Genomic DNA, 26,350 nt, shown 5'->3' with positions numbered 1-26,350 from the left:
AGTATACAAAGTATCTTAGCTTGCTAATTATTGTAACCTCAAAATTGGAAATTATTCTTATTGAAAAATTAGCTGAACCTAGTTGCTTTAGGAGATCCAAAATATGAATTTTCCAATTAAGATTCTCATCTATATGTACATCAAAAAACTTAGTATGCTCTACCCTGGCTACTGACTTCTGTTGATGTGTTATATTTACTGAAGGAACTGTACTCTTGCACTAGAAAATTGGATGTATTGTGTTTTTTCAAAGTTCAGAGCAAGCCCATTCACAGAAAACCAATTAGTAACTTTTCCAAAGACATTCTTTGTATAATTTTCTATTGGAGTTTCTTTAATGGATTAACAATTATGCTTGTATCATCAGCAAACAGTGTCAGTTTAGCTTCTTGTTTCTGATAAGAAGCGAGGTCATTCACATATATCAAGAACAGAAGGGGCCCATGATCGAACCCTAAGGAACACCTAATGTAATTTCACCCCAGTTAGATGAAGTGGGAAACTTCCTTAAATTACTTAAACCATATAAAGAAACTTACGATATGGCTTAAACCACTTATATGCTGTTCCATTTATACCATAGAATTGTAATTTCTGTAACAAAATGTCAAGGTTCATACAATCAAACGCTTTGGATAAGTCACAGAAAATTCCTGTTGGTGACATTTTACTATTAAAGACTCTATTATGTTGGCAGTGAAATTATGTATTGTTGTCTCAGTGGAATACCATTCTTGAAATTCAAACTGTAATTTACTAAATATCCCATTACTGTTGAGATGGCTAACACTCTTGAGTACATTACTTTCTTGACGATTTTTGAAAATGCTGTAATCTCCCCACGGAAAATTACCCTTTACCACGCAATAATAATAATTATCAATCAAATCATCCACATTTATTCACTTTTGGAAAGTATCTGATCGGATTTTCTAGTAATATATGTGCCGACAGCTCGTCGACGCCAAGGTATTTTTCTAGTACGTTTATTCTTTGGAAGAACAGAGATACATATATGTATTCTCCATGGTTGTTAGGGAGGGATAACTAGGACAGCTTCGGAAGTATCTGTTGGAAGATTGTCGGGTTGCTAAAAGAGACATATTTGCTCTTCTTCTCGCTAAAGCGAGCTATTAACGTTTGTGCCACTAGCGGGTTATTTGAAGAGAGAGAAAAACTGTAAACGCAAATTAAGTAAGACTTGGAATCAACAGAAAACGGAACATGTAATGGAGATGGATTGAATATACAATTTTCCTCAGAAATAAGGTTTGTGACCCTTTTATTCTAGAGTGAATGACGAATGAGTTCTCTGTCTGAATCATTAATGATTGTCTTGGCCCTGTAATTAGTGGGGAAGTTTCAGTTGTGACGAAGAGAGCCTGCAATCACCGAGATTTTATAAAATCGTCCAAAAAGGCTTCGGACACATCTGAAATTCTAAATCTGTCGTAAAATGAACGAATTGTTCAAACGATCGATTTTCCCAACTGAATGCAGCGCTTAACAATAATAATAGATATAAAGATCTTTTACAGCAAGCCAGCCGCTGAATATTAAGACGAAGGGCTCCACCAGAGATTCTATTGGGATGAGTTCACGTAATCAAATATTATATTTAAAACTGTATATAGATAAAGGACAGAGAGAGAGAGAGAGAGAGAGAGAGAGAGAGAGAGAGAGAGAGAGAGAGAGCGAATGAAATTAGAGAAAATACGCAGAATCCTCCATTAGTATAATTGTTTGCCTGTCTTATCACGGATCAGCCTAAAGATAAAACAGGAGGACCTTACTTTACTGTACAGGTTTATGTGTGAGAGACATTACACCAAGTTAGTGGCAAGCTGCATTCACACACTTTCATCATTTACAGTATAATCAATTATAATGCTTTAAGCAAGAATACTGGCTGGTAATTATTGACATCTGTGGTATCCCCTTTTTTGTAGAGAGGCTTGATAATGGCATATTTTAACCTGTCTGGGAAAATATCTTGAGTTAGTGATACATTACAGATATGACTCAGGACATTAGCTGTGACGGCTTCACATTGTTTTAATATGTTGTTAGAGATGTCATGTACCACAACGGAACATTTATTTTTCAAAGATTTAATGATTTTCCTTATTTTACAAGAGGTTGTTAGATGAATATTAATCTGACTAGGATTTCTCAAAATTGACTCTTCAATACACTGTTTGGCTTTTTCACCAATTGTTTCACCTACACTTAAGAAATGGTTGTTAAGTACATTAGCTTCTTGTGTACTGTTGGTTAAGATGGTCTCATTCTCTTTAATAGTAATGCTACCTACCCCGGTGGTTACATTTCCTCTCTCTCCTCTAACAATATTCCATACTCATTTGATTTTATTGCCAAGTTGTTAATTTCATCTTTAATATACATATTTTTTGATTTTCTGACAACTTTTCTCAGTATGTTCCAATAATTTTTATAGTGTACAATTGCTTCTGGGTCTTTACTAATTCTTGCTGCCCTATAAAATTTTCTTTTTCTTTCTGAAGACACTTTAATACCTGCAGTGATCCAAGGTTTCTTTGAAAACTGTTTGGTGTTACATTTAGTAATTTTTTTGGGGCAACAGTGTTTAAAAATGAGTATAAATTTACCAAGAAATATGTTGCATTTATCATTGGCATTTGGCTCGTTATACACATCTCCACAGTTAACATTTCTTAAACTTTCTCTACAGTACTCTAAAGATATTGGGGTGACCAGCCTTAGACTTTTACTTAATGGTTTCAGAGCTGTACACCACACTAAGTTTTGTAAGTTAATCAGTTGTGCATCTTGGTCTGATAATCCATTTATTACAGGGAAAGCGTGTGTTAGTCTTACATCCTCTTGCTGTACAAATGTGTTATCTATTAGCGTGCTACTGTCTTGAGTTATATGTATAGGGAAATTGATCACTGATTCTAAGTTTTATGTCATTAATAACATTGCTAGTTCACTTTTTCTATTAGAATTGCTTAGAAAGTTTTCATTGAAATCGTCACAGATTAATAACTTCTTCTTTTTGTCTAACAGACAGGATAATAGGGATTCAATCTTTTTATGAACACTTTCAATCTTCTAATGGGAACCTGTACACTGTTGCTACATAGCTAGCTGTAGTTCACATGCACAAACTTCAAAGTGCTGATCGACACAAAATTTGCTTAATTCTACCGTTTTGTACTTGTGCCCTTGTTTTGTGTAAATGGCAACTTCTCCTTTATCTGTTCTAGATCTGCAAGTGTAAGATGCAAAATTATACCCATTTATACTGATGCTTTCCATCCCCACAGTTACATGGTGTTCAGACAAAGTATATCAATCTCATTCTTATGTTTGAGATCATCTAAACACACTGACAGCTCATCTACTTTATTTTTTATTCCCCTGGTATTTTGATGAAGGAAATTGATACTACCCTTTGCTTTATCTCTCTTTACTGTACATGAAGCTTCTATTTTTCTTGGTTATTGTCTGTCTGGACTTTGGCTTTAACCCAAAATACCTATCTGGCTGGTACCATTAAACACAAGGATCATCCCTTGTGTGACCAAGGACCCCCTTTACAGTATCTGCTAATAGAGAATCTGGTTTAATTGAACTAAACAGGATATGTCCAAGTGCCCAATACAGACATCCACACTGTGAAACTATTAGTAAGAATAAAGATAACAATATTTATGATTCACTTTATGTGGGGAACAAATGTGGATGGGCTGGTCACCAACTTACACAGCAGAACAGAACTGTGAATTGAAACTACCTTGCTCTGGACTACTTGTATGAAGTGTGACCCAAAAACTGACTGGTTGCACGTCTTGCCAATATCTGTGGACACTGAGAAGCTAGTGTAAAAGGGGTATAGTTCTTAATAGCCCAGATGACACATTCAAGCTCACATGCAAATTCTGATCTAGGTAACAGTATACTGGGAACAGTGGATTCAGAGAACTTGTAAAATGGCTTTAGCCAACAGATCGTGGCCAGCTTCTGCACCCACATTTCACTACATTAAATATAACTGAATATGTAATGGCATGGGCTATAGAAAAGCAATTTATTTGTGAACAATAAATTGAAGAAGTCTAAGATCCAAATGCAGTGTAAGGTATTTGGAAGAGAATTTTAGTAAAGCCAAATAAGACAGAGGAGGCTTTTAACAGCTGGAGAAAAATAAAATAAAAATCAAGACCAAATATAATGAAAATCAAAACATATCTTTAAATACAGAGAAACATAGGAGGAGTGGAATTCAGGTGTAGGCTTTGTTTTAAACAAGAAAATCAGAAGCACAGTTACAGATATTGAAAGGAACTCTGATATAATCACTAGACTTATTAAAGAAGAAGAAGATATTCCATTATATATTGTGCAGTTCTCTGCACCAGTCTGCGCATATTATGGTAAGGAGGTAGACTTCTATGAAGAGTTACAGTAACTGATAAATAACAGAAAATCTCACCACAAGATGAGGGGGATTCTAATACAGAAGTAGGATAAATGATTTGTTGTTAGAAAACTTTGAGTATTACTCCAGAAATGAGTGAGCTACATTAGCAAAATTTGTTGAGATGCATGTGTTTGTCATTAATGCATTCTTTGAGAAGAAAGCAAATTTAAAATAAACATTACAAGGACCAAATTGAACTAACATTGAAATTGACTATATTTTATCAAACATTAAGATATTATCATGGATGTCACTATTGTGCACCTCTTTAGAATTTTAAGTGATCATAGAATAGTAAAGTATGGAGTAAAAGGAGACATGGCATAGAAAGAAAAGTACTCATCAGGCAAGTAATCAGAATAGTAGCTTATGAGGATTTATTCAAGAATAAGAAGGCATAACAGGTTAAATAAGACAAATAGTTCAGCATCTTAGAAAATGAAAACATCAAAAAAAGAGGCAGTTATGATGTGGTATCCAAAATATATAATTAATTAAAATTGCTTTGCATTACCTAGATCTCATTTTTCACATCACCTTCAAAGTAGTCCCTCTGGGAGTGAAAACAGCAATTATAATGTTTCTGTCCCCTTGGTAGTCTATCCTGTGGAAATCTTTCTTTTATAGTGTGTGTGATTCATTTCCCTCAGTTTATCAGGCCTTCACCCCTTCAACTTGTTTTGGATGGTGGATGAGGGAACAACTGTACATATAGTATTTTTGGCCTAGGGGATTTCTATTGTGGTAATTTTTGCTTGGTTTCAAGATCACAGCTTTACAGTCAACTTTCGTAATCAATGACTGTCCTTGAAAGAAAGTTTGGAACATCTTGAAGCAGTTGTTAAGTACCTTGCAGACTTACCATCTTGTAAGAGTTATGGTCAAACTTCTCCACAATCCTTCTAATTTTCAATTCTTCTGGTGGAATACATTCACATTTACCATAACTTACTCTCAAGATGTTGCAGTAGTCATGTATGGTCTATCTACAATGTAGCAGAATGAGATCCCTGACTTTCCGTCCACTTTCTGGTGTGATGCTGGTTAATAGCTGACCACATTGATGATAATTTAAACTGGAATGGGAGGGGGGGAATCGGAACTCCTAAAACAACTTAGTTCAATGACGTTTGCACTTAGAATCATTGCAAATCTTGAGGAGAGACAAATTTCTTAAGTTCAATATTGTGCATATTTTCATTCAATAATGTCATATGGAATAATGCTCTGGGGTAACTCAACTTTAAGAGCGGAAGCGCTCATTGCACAAACACATGCTGTAAGAATAATATGTAGTGCTCACCCATGACCACCTTCTAGACATCTGTTTAAAGAGGTAGGCATTTTGAATACTGCCTCACAGTATATTTATTTCCTCATGAAGTCTATTGTAAATAATTCACTGCAGTTCAAATGAAGCAGTGATGTACATAATTATAATACTAGAGGAGAAAATGAGATTACGCTACATAAGTTGTCTTTAGCACAAAAAGGGATGCACATTCCTGCCACCACAATTTTTGATTACCTGTCCAGGACACTTCATTACAATTAATTTTACAAATATTCCACAGAACATGAAACTAAGTAATTAACTAACCTGGGACAGTCATCATTATCTGTTGACCTTTGCCTATATATGAAATGCTTATGCCAGTGATGTTCTTATGTCTGACCTGTCTCCTAAAGCTTGTTGCAGATTTGTGTATTTCTGCAGTGATTTTCCCAAGCGTAAAACAAAACTTAATGCAGACACACTGCTCTTTGAAGTTGCCATCGTAAAATCACAAACTCGCAGAAACATGACAATGGAAATAACCTCACCAACAACTAACCAAATCACTCAGTTCTCAGCCACTTGCTACACTGATTCAGGAAGGGTGTATGGGCAGGTGCCTAACAGTGTTTCAGTGTACTCATAGCCATTTGAATGAAAAATTAAAATTTTGGGAACTTTTGAATACCACCTTGTATTTAATGAAGAAACTTAGTGAACAACAAAAGTTGTTAGACGTAAGAAGAAGGCAAAATCTGAAATTAAACTGTAGATAACTATGGGAACATTACTGAATATGCCATATTAAATGAATTATTTGGAAATGTATTCGAAAAGATGAGAGAGTAAAAGATGCAAAACTGATGAGAGAAACTATTGAGAACAGTAAGAGGGTGAAGAAAGCCAAATCATAACTTATATTTGGTAGATACCACATTTATGGCAGATGGAGCAGTAAATAACAAGAGAGAGAAAATCCTGGGATAAATCTTCTATTCTGCAGCAGTGTGAATGCTGTTTTGAAACTTCCTGTCATATATAAATTGTGTGAAGTATTAGAACTTGACTCCTTTGCCCTGCCTTTCACAAGCAGTGCTCTTAGACTGAGCTATCGAGGCATGACCTGTGAGTTGCTTCAGTTCTGCGAACACCCCCTGCTGCTTTCCAAATGGCACATTCATTCAGTTAGTCAAATAATGGAAAATCGAGGAAGGAATGTAACAGTATTATGAAAAGGAAAGTTGCTACTCACCATATAGCAAAGATGCCGAGTTGCATATAGGCACAGCAAAAAGACTGTCAGAAATAAGCTTTTGGCCAGCAAAGCCTTTGTCAATAACAGATGACACACACACACACACACACACACACACACACACAAACACAACACACACACACACACATGACTACAGTCTCTGGCAACTGAAGCCACACTTCAGTTGGCTGAGACTGCAGTCGTGTGTGTGTGTGTGTGTGTGTGTGTGTGTGTGTGTGTTTTGTCTGTTTTTGACAAAGGCCGTGCTGGTCAAAAGCTTATTTGTGACAATCTTTTTGTTCTCCTATCTGTGACTCAGCATTTCTGCTGTACATCCAGGTAGTCAGTCACACACCCGTTTCATAAAACCCATCATGAAGCAGAACCTTCAGGGAAGTAGAATGAGTACATCAATTGGCAGAAGCAGTCACTACAGGCTGCTCAGCTGAAGTGTACTAATAACTGATGAAGTGCTATGTACTCAAATGCTAAGTATGCGAGTTACTAAATTTTGAGTCAGAATTGCTGGCCATCTCTTATCTTCAGTAAGGGAAGTGCTTAGTACTGTTACAACATACTTATAAAAGAGAAAGTGACAAAACTATTCAAGGTTTTGGAACTATTAGTTCCTTCCCCAGGAAGGAGAGGGGCACAGGTTGGGGAAGGTGAGAAAGAAAGGGCTGGTCACTCAGACCCAAGGATGAGAGAGACCCACATGTTGTGAGGATGAGTATTGACATTGAGGAAGAGTGAGATGTTATAGAGAGTGGGAGGTCAGAGATGGTACATTGGTGAGCATGTGCCAGCTTCAGTCCAGAGATGATAAGGGCAGAATGAGAAGTGAAGATACATTAGTGGGAACAGTTAAGATCTAAGATAGCAGAAAATAACAGAAAGAGGGAAGCAAGAAGAACAAAAATATAAAAAATTAAAGCAATACAAAATAAAAGATACATAACGAATAAAAAGCTATAATGAAAATTGTAGAACTTTCAGCAATTAAATACAAGGTAGGAGAAAATCAAAAGGGTTCCAAGTTTTTTGGTGGAATTGAGTACCCAACAGGGCTAGGAAAGGAACAACACAGAGCTTGGTTATGAAAACTCAAGAGACTGTTTGGGAGAATGCATGACATGTTCAGCAGCAAGAGCACATACAAAGATTAGGCATTACAGCATGGTGATAAAATGTGTAGCTCTGTACTCAAACAAAAACTTAATTCTGAATAGAAAAGGCAATCTGGAAAACATCTTGAAGGAAGAATGAAGGATTATGAGGAAAAATTCATGGTCCAGAAAAAACAGAACACAGACACACACTGAAGCAACAGAAATATAATTCCCAGCAGCAGATATGATTAAGAAATGAAGACTATAATTTTAGACATGTTCAGAGACTCCCAAGAATGAGGCTCACACAAAATTATGGCATATATGGGAAAATTAAAGAATATACCATCTAACAAGTTAAAAAGGACCTTGAGGAAGCCCAAGTAGAAGCAGTGGAAATATTAGACAGAATCTGTTCAGTCAAAAGGTGAAGTGTTGGTGGTACACCCAGAGAATGAGGGAAAAAAAGTAGACAGAAGAAAGAAATTTAGTCCACAGGGAAAGGAGGTTAGCCATATGGGAAAATGAATCTAAAATAAAAAGTCCAATATTGAGGGTACATACATTAGAAAGCAAGGCACCACTGTTATGTCAATACTGTACTGGCTTTCTTCCTTCTTGCTGTAGCTCAACAAGTGTGATGAGTCTGAGAGTGGTGTTTCTGCAGTTGATTCCCTGATTTGTTTATTCTGACCAAAGCATGCAGGAATGTAAAGCTGTAACATAGCACAGAAATTGAGTGCACAATCTTGCTGTCACAGTGTAGCATTGACAGGATGAAAATGACTGACTCTCGGGATCAGATGGTCTCCTTAGCAACCTGGATGTGAATTGGGCCGCTGTGGTGCAGTGGAGTGGCAGGTTGTGGAGACAGAAGTGCTGGTTTGGGGTGGCTAGGAAATCTCTGCTACAAGATAAACATATTTTATTCATCTTGGATTACAATGTCACAGTGCTGTGGTGCCCCTGGATATGCTCTCTGGAGGCACATAGTCCAAGGGCAATGCTGATTATGTGAGGAAGTTGGGGTGGTGTGACAGCCAATTGATGACCATGTCCCATTTTGCTGACACTGTATACCTCACTCTGCAGTGTGTGATGGCTACTGGGTTAGAAGTTTGCACTGGTGTGGAGAGATGATGGCAGTACCACTCTGGCTGCAAACTGCTGCTCTCCAATGCAGAAGGTCAGTGCTGCTCTGGCCCCTGAGGGATGACTCCCTGTTACTGCCTAAGTCTGCAGCGGTGGACTTAGAATTGTGAGCTGGGTGGTACTTGTTACGTGAGGCCATTGGAGGGGATGGGGCTTTTAGTATTTTTGGAAGTGGGAACTTACTGAATTAGTCAGAGGGTGAGTGGAGAATGCTGTCTGAAACATTTGTTAGCCAGTAAGATCTGTAGGGTACTTACAAAGTAGGGAGCTTGGGAAAGGTTGTAGGTGTATGTGTTGAGTGATTTGATTCAGTGGTGGAGCACACACACTTTGCCATAGATGCCTAGGCTCTAGGCAAGGAATTGTTTCATGTGGAGGGAGTGGCAGCAGTCAAAGTGTTGGTATTGTTGCTCATTGGTTTGTTTTGTAAGGAATGATGTTTGGATATAGGCTTGTGGAGATTTCAAGAGTTTTGGCAATTTCTGTGTTATAAATAAACTACCATCTGCTCTGTAGTAGTTGTCGAACTCTCAACTGGATGAAATCTTCTTAATCTTGAATTCAGTGCGAATGTCTATGAAAGCAGTGTTCTGACAACTTGGAGTTACAATTAGAATTTATTATACATTGACTATGCATCAGACAAAAGATTAGTTATTAGGATGCATCTTTTTGTGAGGCTAACATTCTGTTCAGTCTTCGACATTCAACCAACTAAACAAAGCACTATTTCAGAAAGATCCAATATATATTGACATTATTGCCATGTATTATGTTGGTGTCACTGATATTCCTTGGAGTTGCATACAGTGCGGAAGTCTCTTTGTTGTACTTACTATGATGGCAAGCACAGTATTACAGCTTTTGTCATTGCATGGAGCCCATAAGGAATAACTTGGACAAGTAAATTGAACAGCCACAGCAGGATGTGCTCCGTAATAAATCTTCATACATAATAAACATAGTTCTAACCCTCTAAATGACTTTTCTATTCAACTTTACCTAAATGCACAACTATATACACTTTTAATTTATACGCAAGCTGATTTGGGATTTTCCTATTAATCAGATGCTTTTTTACTGAAATTGTTACCAATAAAATAGCATAAAATTTTGTATCCTTTCAAGGTCAGTATTAAGGAAGGCGGTTTTGGATTTGGAAAAGGACCTGGTAACGTGTGCTAGGAAGATGAGTTAAGTTGTTGCAAGAAGTGAAAGATATCTTCTTCACCAAGAGCCCAGACACAGAGAAGTCTTCGACAATCTTTACCAAACTGGGGTGCCCAACTTCTGGGCTCTGAGAAATTTAAAACAAATTTTGACTTATTGAATATATGTTGAATTAAATTGGGGTGTTTTATTTGATCCTATATGACTGCATAGAATACAGCAAAGAGACATGCATGCAGGACACATTGAAAACAAAAAAAATATTCTTTATCATGTAGTTCCTAACCATTTTTATTACATTCTAACATTGTTGTTGTTGTTGTGGTCTTCAGTCCTGAGACTGGTTTGATGCAGCTCTCCATGCTACTCTATCCTGTGCAAGCTTTTTCATCTCCCAGTACCTACTGCAACCTACATCCTTCTGAATCTGCTTAGTGTATTCATCTCTTGGTCTCCCTCTACGATTTTTACCCTCCACGCTGCCCTCCAATACTAAATTGGTGATCCCTTGATGCCTCAGAACATGTCCTACCAACCGATCCCTTCTTCTGGTCAAGTTGTGCCACAAACTTCTCTTCTCCCCAATCCTATTCAATACTTCCTCATTAGTTATGTGATCTACCCATCTAATCTTCAGCATTCTTCTGTAGCACCACATTTCGAAAGCTTCTATTCTCTTCTTGTCCAAACTATTTATCGTCCATGTTTCACTTCCATACATGGCTACACTCCATACGAATACTTTCAGAAATGACTTCCTGACACTTAAATCTATACTGGATGTTAACAAATTTCTCTTCTTCAGAAACGCTTTCCTTGCCATTGCCAGCCTACATTTTATATCCTCTCTACTTCGACCATCATCAGTTATTTTGCTCCCCAAATAGCAAAACTCCTTTACTACTTTAAGTGCCTCATTTCCTAATCTAATTCCCTCAGCATCACCCGACTTAATTCGACTACATTCCATTATCCTTGTTTTGCTTTTGTTGATGTTCATCTTATATCCTCCTTTCAAGACACTGTCCATTCCATTCAACTGCTCTTCCAAGTCCTTTGCTGTCTCTGACAGAATTACAATGTCGTCGGCGAACCTCAAAGTTTTTATTTCTTCTCCATGAATTTTAATACCTACTCGGAATTTTTCTTTTGTTTCCTTTACTGCTTGCTCAATATACAGATTGAACAACATCGGGGAGAGGCTACAACCCTGTCTTACTCCCTTCCCAACCACTGCTTCCCTTTCATGTCCCTCGACTCTTATAACTGCCATCTGGTTTCTGTACAAATTGTAAATAGCCTTTCGCTCCCTGTATTTTACCCCTGCCACCTTTAGAATTTGAAAGAGAGTATTCCAGTCAACATTGTCAAAAGCTTTCTCTAAGTCTACAAATGCTAGAAACGTAGGTTTGCCTTTCCTTAATCTTTCTTCTAAGATAAGTCGTAAGGTCAGTATTGCCTCACGTGTTCCAGTGTTTCTACGGAATCCAAACTGATCTTCCCCGAGGTTGGCTTCTACTAGTTTTTCCATTCGTCTGTAAAGAATTCGTGTTAGTATTTTGCAGCTGTGACTTATTAAGCTGATAGTTCGGTAATTTTCACATCTGTCAACACCTGCTTTCTTTGGGATTGGAATTATTATATTCTTCTTGAAGTCTGAGGGTATTTCGCCTGTTTCATACATCTTGCTCACCAGATGGTAGAGTTTTGTCAGGACTGGCTCTCCCACGGCCGTCAGTAGTTCCAATGGAATATTGTCTACTCCGGGGCCCTTGTTTCGACTCAGGTCTTTCAGTGCTCTGTCAAACTCTTCACGCAGTATCATATCTCCCATTTCATCTTCATCTACATCCTCTTCCATTTCCATAATATTGTCCTCAAGTACATCGCCCTTGTATAGACCCTCTATATACTCCTTCCACCTTTCTGCTTTCCCTTCTTTGCTTAGAACTGGGTTTCCATCTGAGGTCTTGATATTCATACAAGTCGTTCTCTTATCTCCAAAGGTCTCTTTAATTTTCCTGTAGGCGGTATCTATCTTACCCCTAGTGAGATAGGCCTCTACATCCTTACATTTGTCCTCTAGCCATCCCTGCTTAGCCATTTTGCACTTCCTGTCGATCTCATTTTTGAGACGTTTGTATACCTTTTTGCCTGTTTCACTTACTGCATTTTTATATTTTCTCCTTTCATCAATTAAATTCAATATTTCTTCTGTTACCCAAGGATTTCTACTAGCCCTCGTCTTTTTACCTACTTGATCCTCTGCTGCCTTCACTACTTCATCCCTCAAAGCTACCCATTCTTCTTCTACTGTATTTATTTCCCCCATTCCTGTCATTTGCTCCCTTATGCTCTCCCTGAATCTCTGTACAACCTCTGGTTCTTTTAGTTTATCCAGGTCCCATCTCCTTAAATTCCCACCTTTTTGCAGTTTCTTCAGTTTTAATCTACAGCTCATAACCAATAGATTGTGGTCAGAGTCCACATCTGCCCCTGGAAATGTCTTACAATTTAAAACCTGGTTCCTAAATCTCTGTCTTACCATTATATAATCTATCTGATACCTTTTAGTATCGCCAGGGTTCTTCCATGTATACAACCTTCTTTCATGATTCTTAAACCAAGTGTTAGTTATGATTATGTTGTGCTCTGTGCAAAATTCGACCAGGCGGCTTCCTCTTTCATTTCTGTCCCCCAATCCATATTCACCTACTATGTTTCCTTCTCTCCCTTTTCCTACACTCGAATTCCAGTCACCCATGACTATTAAATTTTCGTCTCCCTTCACAATCTGAATAATTTCTTTTATTTCATCATACATTTCTTCAATTTCTTCGTCATCTGCAGAGCTAGTTGGCATATAAACTTGTACTACTGTAGTAGGCGTGGGCTTCGTATCTATCTTGGCCACAATAATGCGTTCACTATGCTGTTTGTAGTAGCTTACCCGCATTCTTATTTTCCTATTCATTATTAAACCTACTCCTGCATTACCCCTATTTGATTTTGTGTTTATAACCCTGTAGTCACCTGACCAGAAGTCTTGTTCCTCCTGCCACCTAACTTCACTAATTCCCACTATATCTAACTTCAACCTATCCGTTTCCCTTTTTAAATTTTCTAACCTACCTGCCCGATTAAGGGATCTGACATTCCACGCTCCGATCCGTAGAACGCCAGTTTTCTTTCTCCTGATAACGACATCCTCTTGAGTAATCCCCGCCCGGAGATCCGAATGGGGGACTATTTTACCTCCGGAATATTTTACCCAAGAGGACGCCATCATCATGTAATCATACAGTAAAGCTGCATGCCCTCGGGAAAAATTACGGCTGTAGTTTCCCCTTGCTTTCAGCCGTTCGCAGTACCAGCACAGCAAGGCCGTTTTGGTTATTGTTACAAGGCCAGATCAGTTTATCATCCAGACTGTCGCCCTTGCAACTACTGAAAAGGCTGCTGCCCCTCTTCAGGAACCACACGTTTGTCTGGCTTCTCAACAGATACCCCTCCGTTGTGGTTGCACCTATCTGTATCGCTGAGGCACGCAAGCCTCCCCACCAACGGCAAGGTCCATGGTTCATGGGGGGGGATTCTAACATTATTGATTATAAATAACAATATATACAAATTTAATGTAGCAAAAACTCTTCACCCGTCTTTATGGCCGAGGTCACTAATGCATTCTTGTGTGGTGGTCCTCTACATGGGGGTAAGCTGGTTTAAATCCTGCTGGTGGTAAAAATTTTTGATGCCAGTATTTGGCTGGCGACGAGAGGAGCAGTAGTGGTGTAAAGTTTCAAATCACCAGACTGTGTGCCAATGTCCTGGTGTAAATAGCTAAGACTATTGATGGTGAACCATGCGTCAGATGGGGCATTAAGACTGCGGCCCCCTTCGTGCTATTCAGCAGGAGTAGGCTATGTGCTGGCAGCAAGTTTCACTCTCTGCAATCTTTCATCATCATCATACAACACAAATACTTCATTATGCTCCACACATACACACACACACACACACACACACACACACACACACACACATCCATGCAGTACATACATGTAGTATTACAAGTATTGTAATGGAGCGTTTTGCAAGTAAATAAACAAAATAAAAAAGTACTCTTCAACACTGAAATTCCTCTTCCATCAGATGGTTCTTAAGTATCTTTGCAAAGTTACTGTGATGCACACTATATCTAGGTTTTTAGGCAGGCTTCCTAGTAATTTCATACCTGAGTACTGAGGCCCTTTTTCAAGAATTGTCTGTAGCTGGGGAATGCTTCGTACATCATTCTTCCTCCATGTGTTGTGGGTGTGTACACAAGTGTTTGGAATGATGACAATGAAAATTTGTGCCAAACTAGGATTCAAACTTGGATTTCATGCTTTATATGAAGGGTCACTTCAACTACTTTGGCTACCTGTGGACAACTCATGGCCTGACACAAATTTCTATATGTCATCTCTCCTGCATCACAGCCTGTACTCGGACACACGTTATGCAGTTTCCAAATGGGAGAGGACATTTTAATTCAATGTGACTGCCTGGTATCGGCGGATGAATACGACACTGCAGTGCCTGTGTTGTTAAGAAGAACAATGCAATGTTCCTTCAGAACATGCAGTCCGAAGTAACATTGCATCAGTCTTCTTAATGGCATAGACACTACAATATTTTAGTTTCAGAAGTCTTTCTTCTTCAAATGATCCTGATTGCCTTTTTTCCCATTTGCACAGCCTTCTCTTTGTTTCTGAAAACTGCATATATAGTTTTTGTAACTAGTCCCTGTGAGCTATTGAGCTGTGACATTTGCAGAAATGAATCCTCTTCTCTTGAGCTGTTCCAACATTTTGGTCACTGTTCAGTATTGTCATGTCACCTGCATACAATATTTTCTTTTCTTTCTCTTTGAGACCTATATCATTAATGAACAGGTTGGTACTTTGTTTATTTCCTTTGGTGTCCTTGATGTCAACATACTGCGTTGCTACACTGGCTGAAAAATGGGTTGTGGTTTCCAACACTGACGACTGTAAATAATGTAGTCGACAGGTGCACAGTTGCGTTTCACAGTACTTTAATTTCACTGTTCACAACCCCCTAATAATGCACAGTTATATGGCCACTGCATTGTTGTTTAATTTTCGATAAGCCTCATTAATAGTTTGCTGGCAATCCTCCACATGCTGCTACAATAGTTTCCTGTTGAACATATACAAGCAGTAAAACCTAACCACAAAGTTCACAGTTCTTGAAGAGTAGAAAGGTATGAATGGAGCAGACACTGTCATTGTTTTTACACATGGCCTAATTGTTTAACACTTATTTTACAGTTAATTTAAGCATTGTTGTTGTTCTAACCAACACAGGTTTTTTGTCTGAAACTCGGCCGTGGACTGACTGTCTCGTGACCAAAAATGGGACCCATATAATAGATACTGAAGTTACACATTGTTCAAAGTTAAATTTACATAAATCACAATTAAAACTCAACTCATTCGATTAAGCTGAGTACATTGAAAAATTGGTTCTTTTTGGCAGTTTCCTCTACTGCAAGAGTTAGTCTGAATTATTTGTTTAAATTCTGAAATTAACAAATATTGTTATGCAAACAATACTTTTGAGAAAACTGTTAATTACTTTGGACATATTTTGAATGGAGCTAAATAAATATTTTAAGAATACTATTAGTTGTTCCTCCAAATGTTTATAACTAGTACAGAATTTATATTTGTTTATATGTCAACAACAGAATTTAAGTTATGAAACCATTACTGATTTCACCCCCTATAACAAAAGTATTAACTAGGAATAGTCGAAATAAATTGGAAAATCAATCATGTACATAAAACTAAGCACAAAATTAGATCTGGTGTTATGTTCTTCAAACCTGAGGGCCAACCTTTCTGTTCTATGAAAATGCATATTATATTCACGTATTTTAATGGTACTTAATTCAAAATTGAAAAAATGAATTTTAAGGAGGCAGATGGCAAAACAAGAGGGGAAGTAAAAATATCCAATCTTTCTTCATCACAAGATGAAATAGCAGTTTGTTTCTGACTGATATGTGTCCCATATCAATACACATGCTGTTTCTCGTTTCATAAGTATGATTGTATCCAGTCCCCTCATGCCCTCCAATATTATAGGTTTCCAATCTCTGTATCAGTATTTCGTGGTCAGTAGTGTTGAGTCCTTTGGAGAGACCCAGAAACAGTTGTAGATACAACTTTTTTTTCGTCTAAGCACTGTTCAGTGTACTCTGTCGGACTGCCAATTGCTGATTCTGTAGATTTACTCTTTCTGGACTCACACTATGATGGTACAAAAATATTATGTTTCTCCAGATAATTGACTGATCTTGTATACATAAGCATTCCCAGGATTTTTGAAAAATGTGGTACACTGAAATTGGCCTGTAGTTTTTGGGGTCATCCTTATCCCTGTTTTGTACACTGACACTACCCAGCATATCTTCCGTTTTTCTGGAAAAAATCCTTCTCTGAAAGAGGTTTTTGTTATGTCTAGGACCTGTGTGATTATTGGTTCACTTACTACCTGTATTATGTGATTTGATATTTCATCACCTATAGCTGATTTCTTGGACTTCAGCTCCTGCACAATTTTCCTCAGTTCATCTTCTATGATTGGCTTCAAGAACATGGTCCTGCTTAATTTTTCTAAATTTCTTAGTAAATTTCTTTTTTGGAATATTTCTTTCTAGTTCAAGTTCTTTACTACATTTATATAGTTGTCATTGTGTATGTTAGCTATTTCTCTGCCATCTGTAACCACTGTTTTGTTTATTTTTATTGGCGTAATATCTGTTTCTTTGTTTGATTCATTTTTTTACCTTTCTTTCAGCATTAAACAAGAGAGGAATTTCCTATTTTATTATGGCACTTTTCAGATCTAGCATAATCATTGCGATTAATTAATAAAACTGTAAATAACAGTTGTAATTAAAATTATAGCTTTTTTATCCAATTTGGTTACAGGAGACACATCGAAAAAAATGTAATACTATGTTATAGCTAACTCAAATTATCAGTTTATTCTCCATGAATTTTTCTATTGAGTAATAAGATTTCTCCCACAAAATCTTTGGCTGCCTTATGTTTAGATTTTAAGTATGTTTTTGCCAATTAATATATTGTGTATTTTCATCCCATATACTGTGGAGACTGTGTCAAATTTCAGTTACTGTGTGGGAAGCATAAAATTCTCTTTGTTTCTTGTGTTTTTAAGTGTGACTAAACTGATTCTCCTCAAATAATTTTTGTCTGATGTGTAAGGAGATTGTAATTTCAGAAATGTGTAGGGAGGAAAGAGTTAGGATTTATAGTTTCCAAAATAATGGATGTAAAGATTCTTTTTCCTGTGCAAGGTACATGTATCTGACAGTTTTCTTCTGAAGCTTCAGTATCCAAGATACATTACTTGAACTTCCGTAGAAAGTAATACCATACTTAATGAAAAATTCAAAATAACCATGATATGCTGTTTTTTTATGTACTCACATTAGTAGCCTCTGTTAGTATTTACTTGATTTTCCAGCTTAAGTTCTTGTCCATATGTAATTATAGGAATTTGATTACATAAACTTTTTCCATGAACTGATTGTTGTGCTGTTGAAATGTACCAAATGGGTTTCTGTAGTGTTCTGCTTTAACCCATTCAACTGGAAACAGTTAATGGTTTGGAATTTTTTTCCGTATTATCAGCTTATAGTAGAACAGAATTATTAGCTGCAAACAGAATTGCTGAGAAATTTATATGTACGAGTTAGTCAGTTATGTATGAGGGCTATTTGGAAAAGTTTTACAGTAGTAGTTTTTTGTACCAGATTTATCAAATCTATGCCACCCAGCGACACCACAGTGGTGTCATGTGCGAAACTGCAGTCAACGGTCAGTGACACCACAGTGGTGTGGTGTGCATAGTATCGCTCAGTGGCCGGTGACACCATATTGGTATCGTGAGCATAGTACCGCGCAGTGGCCGGCGACAGCACATTAGTATCTTTTGCATTCTGTAGGTGTTTTGTTTGGATAACAATAAGTTACACATGCCAACAAGTTTTTTTTTTGTTTTTGGAAGTACTTGGGCCCTTTCATCATGGCAGACAAAAGAGACAATACGATTATCTACGATGAATGTGTGGACGTCTTGTCTGACGTTCCAGACGACTTTGCTGATTGGAAAGAAGACATTGGATATCAAAATAATGAAAGTGAAGCAAAATCATCAGAAGATAGTGAAATACCTCCAAGAAGAATTCAGCAAACACTACGGTTGCCAACTGATTCAGATGAATCAGGCGAAGAAGACAGTGCACAGTGGTCAGACTTTGATATACCGAGGACCAATAATAAATTTGAAGGTCCTCTGGGTCCAAACACATTTCCCAAAGATACACAGAGCGTAGAGGATATTGTAGAATTATATATTGGGAACGATCTATTTGAATATATTAGCAATGAAACCAACAAGTACTACAGTGAAAAGTGCAATGGAAGGAAACTGGATAAAAAAAAATGACAAATTTATTGATGTTATGAGACCCGAACTTAGAAAATGGTTTGGGCTTGCAACCCTTATGGGAACTGTATAAAAAAGCAAAGATTGACGATTATTGGTCAACGAATCCATTGATAGACACCCGATATTTCGCAAAATGTAACTGATTATTTTTCCAGAAAGTTTAAAGAAACTTTTGATCTAAGTCAAAACATCTCAATTGGTGAAGTAATGATACCATGGCATGGAGGGTCAAATTTTAAAGTTTACAATCTGTCAAAAATTATGAAATATGATATACTCATTCAGACGTTGCGTGATTCGAGTATGGGATACATTTTCTCATTCAAGATATTTTCTGGTGCTGGACAGCCTTTAGCAAAAACAGTGGTGGAACTGTTGACACCTTCTTATAGAAATTGGCATCACCTCTACATGGATAATTATTATAACAGTGTAGAACTTGCAGAGAAGTTCATTGGAAAAAAAAAATAATAAAAAAAATTCGAGTTTGTGGAATGATATGGTAAAATAGAGCATTTCTGTAAAAATTAAAGCACGCAAATGTGTTTGTGTTTGAAGCTTGTCATCAGTCCAAAGGTGAAGTACTCGCAGAGATATGGAGAGCTTCGAAAACTAAAATGATACGAATGATTTATACAATACATAATGCCACTTTGACTGACAGAAGAAAATGTAGAAAACCCAATTACACAATAACTTGACAGTGTATTAGACTACAACAAATACATGGAAGGAGTGGATCAGGCAGACCAATATTTTTGTTACTTCCCCATATACAGAGAAACTATAAAATGGTCAAATTTAAGTTTGCTTGTAGCTCTTTAACTGCACATTATTTAATGCATTCCATACATGTTAATATTTCAATACAGAAAACAAGAGTCTCTGATTTCATAATTATTTGTTGAAAGTGTCTGATTCGTGGATAAAAGACCATGCACCTGCTTCTGAACAAAACTTGGAGCGTACGTCTCATCATGAGCCAGTTGACAGTCTTTCCAGTCACATAAAGCAACAGCAACTAATGCTTATTTCTGAAATGGATAAATAAAAATGAAGAAAGTGCCATGTATGTTACAAAGACAAAAAACAAGAACAACAAACTTAATGTGCTAGTCTTGTGGAGTTGCGTTACATTTTAGAGACTGTTTTGCTGCATATCATATGAAATAGAAATACTAAGTACCAAAGACAATACAAATAAATACATACGTATGTATATCTTCGAAGTTTCATGAAAGTAGTGGAACAGGGTTGAGAACTTATGAGAACTAATTATGAGATTAGTAAAATTTAACAATTTATAATCTCCTGATAATGTCAAGAATGGCCGGTGATAAGCCAAGTAATCCAAATTAGTGCTGCCGGTGCCAAGCGAATAAATTTGTACAAGACCTGCAGATGGAAAAGCTGTAGTGTCACCAGCAGTTGACCGCTATTTTGCACACAACACCACTGTGGTGTCACCGAATGGCATAGTGGTAATGAACATCAGTCAATGTACATGGGATCTCTCAACATGCTCCCCACTAACTTCACTACACCATTGCCACCTTCCTGACGACATTGGCATTGTGCCATGGAACAATTACTCGTGAGTATGACACATCCACTCGAGGAAGGTGCCTGCAATTCTTGATTGTTGCTGAAGCTCCTACCTCACAGCACATCATTCATGTTATCAAATAAGGCATAATCAAATGGAGTGAGATATGGTGAGTATGGTGGGTGTGGCACAAAATTGAACCCCAGTGATGTCAACTTCAATGTTGTTGCTTGGTGGGGTGGGGCTGCACATTGTCGTGCTGGAGGATCACTCCTTTTGGTCACATTTCCTGTTACCTCTGCTGAATTGTACATGAAAATTGTGTAATGGTGTCACAATACACCCACCCTGCTGTTAACATAGCCCGCGAGGGCACGATGTTGATGGACAACCATTGATCACACACCACAGTTAAACATTTATGAATATCGTTAGTTTACTCTATGTAACAACAAACAAGTGCTATCCTTTCACTATGCACAGTGTTCACAACTGCCATCTAGCATCTGTGTGGTGTACTAGAATCAATTCATCGTTGTATGAGAAGATGCGCCCATAGTTTGAGTGGTATTTGCAAAACAGTGCAATTGTAAACCATTTCTGAACACCCCTTGTAGAATAGGTAAAAGTTTGACCATAGAATGGAGCCCTGAGGCATACCTTGTGATACTGTACTCCATTTAGAATAATAATTCACAGCATTTGCAGTGAGACAGTTACCCTCTGTCATGCAGGTATGACGTAAGCTACTGCTGAGCATTGCTGTTGATCTGATATTTATCTAATTTGTAGATAAGCATAGATAAGCAAGGCATGTTTTACTAAGTCAAAAGCTTTTGTTAGATCACAAACAGTACTTCCAATATTACTCTTCTGATCTAAAGTTTTACTTATTTTTTCACTGCAGTTGTTCACTGCATCCAGAGTGTTTTTTCTATGTTGGAATCCAGATTGGTTACTTAGAATAATATCATTTTTTGCAATAAAAATTTGAACGTAGATTCCGGATACTTTCTCCAGAACTTTTAAGAGGATTAGAAAATTAGAAATAAGATGATAGTTTCCCATGTCTTTCTTCAACTCTTTCTTGAACAGGAGCCTGAGTTCTACATACTTCATCTCACCAGGAAACCACCTCTTTCCAAAAGATTGGTTGATTGTTTCTGTTAGTGGAAGTGCTGCTATGCATATAATGCTTTATTCCCTCTACTGGATATCCCATCCCAACCAACAGAGTTTTTGTTTTTTAGTGGTCTTGTAACATTTTCTATTTCCTTTATTGTAATTTTCTTAAAATCTGTGAGATACTCTGGCACTTGATGAAGTCCAAAGGGATTTACTTTACTCTGATACTCTGCTATAACATCTGTCATCACTATGTTTATGGAGAATTCATTTAAATGCTCTGATATTTGAGCTGGATTAACAGTAAGGCTGTTGTGATATCAACACGGTCTTTTTTGTCTGCTCTCAGCATGTTGGATGCTGCTTACAGCTCCACGGAAGTGACATTTAAACTGGCTGCTGCAAGCTGCTGCAGTAGAGAGCTTACCGCACACTGCAATGTGGCACTACACACTGCACCAGAAGATGACAAATGTGCATCACCTCACTGCCTGCCATTGCGACTGGACCACACATCTTTCTAGCCTTCACACTAAGCTCACCACAGATCATCCTCAGACTACTCTCATATTTTGCTGAGATTACAGAAGACATGATCTTATGAACTTAGAACAATGCTATTGCTTCTTTGACTACTAGCAACTATTTGAAGTCCAGTATGAGTGGAATAGAGTGAGACTGCCTAGAGAGACTGAAGGATACAGCTTTATGTATGCATAATAATGTATGTATTGTAAATAAATACTGTGTATTTATTTTTTAATCATTATCTAGTGTTTTATGTGTTCTAGAATGTTCATCCATCTCATTACTCTGACAAATACAATCACTATCATCTAGTTTAATCCTAAATATTTCAAGACTTAACTCTTAACAACTCATTCTGATTTGACAGCTGACTACACTGCCTTTATCTTACTTTTATGTTGTAAAATGAAGTCATTGTTTGCCATTGTTTTAGTTGCCATTATAACTTTTTAAAATGTAGCATTATAATGTGCTCAGCAAAATGCCTATTTTTGTTATATTTTGGTTCATTGTGGAATTACCTTTTTTTGGCACTAGACATTTTTATACCTTGAGTTATCCATTTTAAGTCTGCTAGTCATTTTTTTACATATGATTCTAAGCTGTAAGGTTTCATTGAACATTTCAAAATATCTACTTAAAAGTTCGGACTTACTGCTACTTGAAATCCTTTCTTAACTTATTACTAAATATAGTTGAATTTTTTTCATTGAAGTTCCTTTTCATATGGCTTTTGTTGATTAGTTAAAATATTATCAATAAAAGTTGCTGACTATGTGTTTACTCTAGTGGCTTGAGTGAAATTTACTTTGAAACCATGGTTTTTTTTTATGTTGTCAATGAATTTGGACATATTATTGCTTTCAGCTGTGATCGTTGTATTGTAGTCAGCAGTTATTAAGATCTTTTTCCTCTTTTCTTTATTGAGATTTTTGAGCTGGCACTGAAATTTGAATCAAAGATATTCAGTTATCACTTTCTCTGATACTTTGTAAAGAGAAGCTACTCTTCCATTTAGACACAGCAGCTCTCAAATATACATTCTTTATTCAGAAAATGAAAGGCATTTCTTATATCATATTTTATGTCAGAATGAAGGTGTATACATGAAACTCGATGATTTCTCTCATTGGCTAATGCAGATAAAAGTTTTAATTCATGTGTACTCTTGTTTTACTCACTTTTTCAATGAGTTGTATTATTTTCCATATTAATGGGATTATTTGAATGCCAAATTTAGAAATTTGTTTTGTCTCCATTTTTCAGGACAATATCCTACAAAGTGGGAAAGAAGCTGAGTGCCCAGATTGCAAGGAAAAATTTTCTGATGTTGTTCTCTTTCGGTTGCATATTTTTCAGCACACCCATCCTTATATTTGTCAAACCTGTAAGCAAGCTTTCCGCAGTGATAAGGATAAATGTAAGTTCAGCACCTTTCTGACAATGTATACAAATGCTAATTACTTAAAATAATAAATACACAATACAAATATGTTTAACCGCTGATGGTTATGAATGAAATAAAAATTTTAGCAAACATCTTATGGTTGATGGTATTATGTTTATTTCATGCTGGGAAACATTCATATGCGTAAAGAGAGTCATTGTTCTTTCAGGTTGCCACCAATGTAAAAAATGGTCTGAGAAATGCCCCATATGTCCTCAGGAACTGTCATCATTGGTAGAATTGGAACAACATATAGTATCACATGAGTTGCCTCAATTCCACTGTTTTGACTGTGGCCGTAGCTTCCTTAAACCTGTAAGTAAAATCTTAAATTTTACTTTGTATGATCAAATGCTGGACTAGTTTTAGTCTGATGGACCATATGGTTTGCCTGGTACCCAATTCAGGATGTTAAAAATATATATTTATTTAATCATGTTATCTACATAGTAATACATGAATTGTGCCAAAAGAAATGTGGATGTGTCTTATGCCTTTTAGAGTTTATGCCATTGGTATTGCTACCCTAGTAATCATACTGAGAGACTTGCAGACAACAGGGTGCCTTAGGTGGTGGTTTACCAGTTACTTTCACTGGTGATAAGCTGTGAATTTATATGAAAACTAGGTCATGGTATGAGTATATCCAACTGAGATTAATGTTTTGCTAGTGAGAGTGTAAAGTCTGTGAAAAGTTTAATGTTTTGTGAACATAGAGAATGTCACAAACTTCAGCATTTAGCTGAACAGTGACTAAACAGAACTCATTTCCCACACTGTGAAGGAGGAAACAGTCCTAGCTGTTTGAATTATCTGAGTATTGATCTTCTGCATTTTGAATAAGTGTTTACACAAACATCGTTACCATCTCTTTGACATATGAGACACCAGCAAATAGCTGAACCATTGATTTTTGAAAAGTGCATAGTGATTGATACACTGCTTGAATGTAACAATTCTCACTTTTGTACTGGAAACATGAAATCTCATTCGCTTTCATTCTGTTTTGATCAGTGGTATCATCTTACAGATTAACTATGTATCAACAAATGATGTTCTTATTTCTAAAAAAGACTATCAAAACACTGCATGATGTCACTTTACAAATTTTGTGTAGGTTATAGTTAGAAGTATAGAGATTCTAACATTGCGTTCCATTCAAGGACAAATATTATAGCAGCACAAATTTATTACAATAGTAACATGGCTTCATTAGAAGGGCTTCCCAGGCTACATAGAAATGTGGTCGATGTCATGTCTTTGTCTAGGTCACATTTTGTTGTGAACAATCTTTTTTTATGTCACAGAAAAAAAAGAGACTGGAGGAATGTAGTAATTTCACAGTCCAACACTGAAGAGCAACAATGTGGGGTGTGTCTGGATGCCAAATATTTCATCACTGGTGAATAAATATAAATGTCATGTTTCATAAATATAATAAAATGCTAATATTGTTTAATTATGTTGATTTTTTTTATCTGTTATATGTGCGGTCTTGCAATCATATGTGCTTATTCAACTCAACATGTGACATTGCATCATTTAAAATGTTCATTCCTTGTGTTTGAGCTATTTTACCACAGCCTGCCCACCTCCATCCATATATGCCTACCTGCCCATGGGCTCTTGAGCTGGAAGAGCCTGTTGTATACCTATGCTAAAAAGAGACAAAAACTTTCCTGCAGGTGGAGTATGCTCCCATTGTCAAAAGGTGCACTGCATAGTAACTGAATGTGAAAACATTTACAGTTGGTCTTTGTAGCTAAATGGACAATGGCAAAACTTTATATGGTAAGGGTCACAAGTTCACCTCCAGATTTGAGTGTTTTTTTGTATTATTACTGATATTTGATTTATGGGTATAAGGACATGGTCCAAGGCATAATTCTCTACCTAATAATTCATCTTCTACTGTTGGAGACTTCATCAGAGGCCTTAATGATTCAGAAAGAGGTTACAGACTCAGACAAGCTCTGCATCTTTCTGAGTCGTTACAGCCTCTGCTGATATTTCCTGCAGTGGAAGACAAAACCTTAGGCATGGAATTATGCCTTGGACCAACAATAACACAAATATCACCATGCATCTTATATGCAATAATGTGCAGTTGATTTTCCATACTGAGGCAACAATGAGTTGGCTGTAAATCAAAGTGGGTCACTACTGATGATATGTGTAATAAACTGATGACAACCTAAAAATTCACTTACAACCTTTTTTTGTTTTAGACCACTAAGAAATAATAATATAATTATGCACTAACTTGGAATGAATTTTATCTACATTGCAAACCACTGTGAAGTGATGGCAGAAGGTATGTCCCATTGTACCAGTTATTAGGGCTTCTTCTCATTCCATTCATGTGTGGAGCACAGGAAGAATGAGTGTTTGAATGCCTCCGTGTGTGCTGTAATTATCCTGATCTTGTCCTCAAAATTCCTATGTGAGCTATAAATAGGGCATTGTAGTATGTTCCTAGAATCATCATTTAGAGCTGGTTCTTCAAACTTTGTTAGTAGACTCTTTTGAGATAGATTTTTTTCATGGAAGAGGCTAATTCAGCAGTGTATTCAATGTAAAATCTATTTGGAATTCCATCAGGGTGTGGTGTATTCTTTACTTTAAGTAGTCGTGTTCTTCAGTAAGGATGTTAGTATTAGTTTCTTTTGTTAGTGAATCTGTGTGGCTGTCAAACATTGGTATAGCTGCATTCTCACCCATAAA

At 36.9% G+C, this 26,350-nt stretch overlaps 1 protein-coding gene across 4 annotated transcripts in view; it reads left to right on the top strand.

Moving 5' to 3' along the window:
- Positions 1–26,350, top strand: part of LOC124774108 — a 261,535-nt gene that overhangs the window by 159,500 nt on the left and 75,685 nt on the right. For all 4 annotated transcript variants that reach the window (XR_007015127.1, XM_047249456.1, XM_047249457.1 and 1 more), the window contains exons 13-14: positions 23,446–23,599; positions 23,796–23,941. Coding sequence is in view for 3 of the 4 variants with exons in the window: in XM_047249456.1 (XP_047105412.1) it covers positions 23,446–23,599; positions 23,796–23,941 (300 nt within the window). In the remaining variant the exon portion in view is untranslated. The remainder of the gene's footprint in view (positions 1–23,445; positions 23,600–23,795; positions 23,942–26,350) is intronic.

This window comes from Schistocerca piceifrons, chromosome 2 (assembly GCF_021461385.2).
Source record: "Schistocerca piceifrons isolate TAMUIC-IGC-003096 chromosome 2, iqSchPice1.1, whole genome shotgun sequence".
NCBI lineage: Eukaryota > Metazoa > Arthropoda > Insecta > Orthoptera > Acrididae > Schistocerca > Schistocerca piceifrons.
Note: the sequence above shows the minus strand (reverse complement) of the source record. Positions and strands in the feature narration are given on the sequence as shown.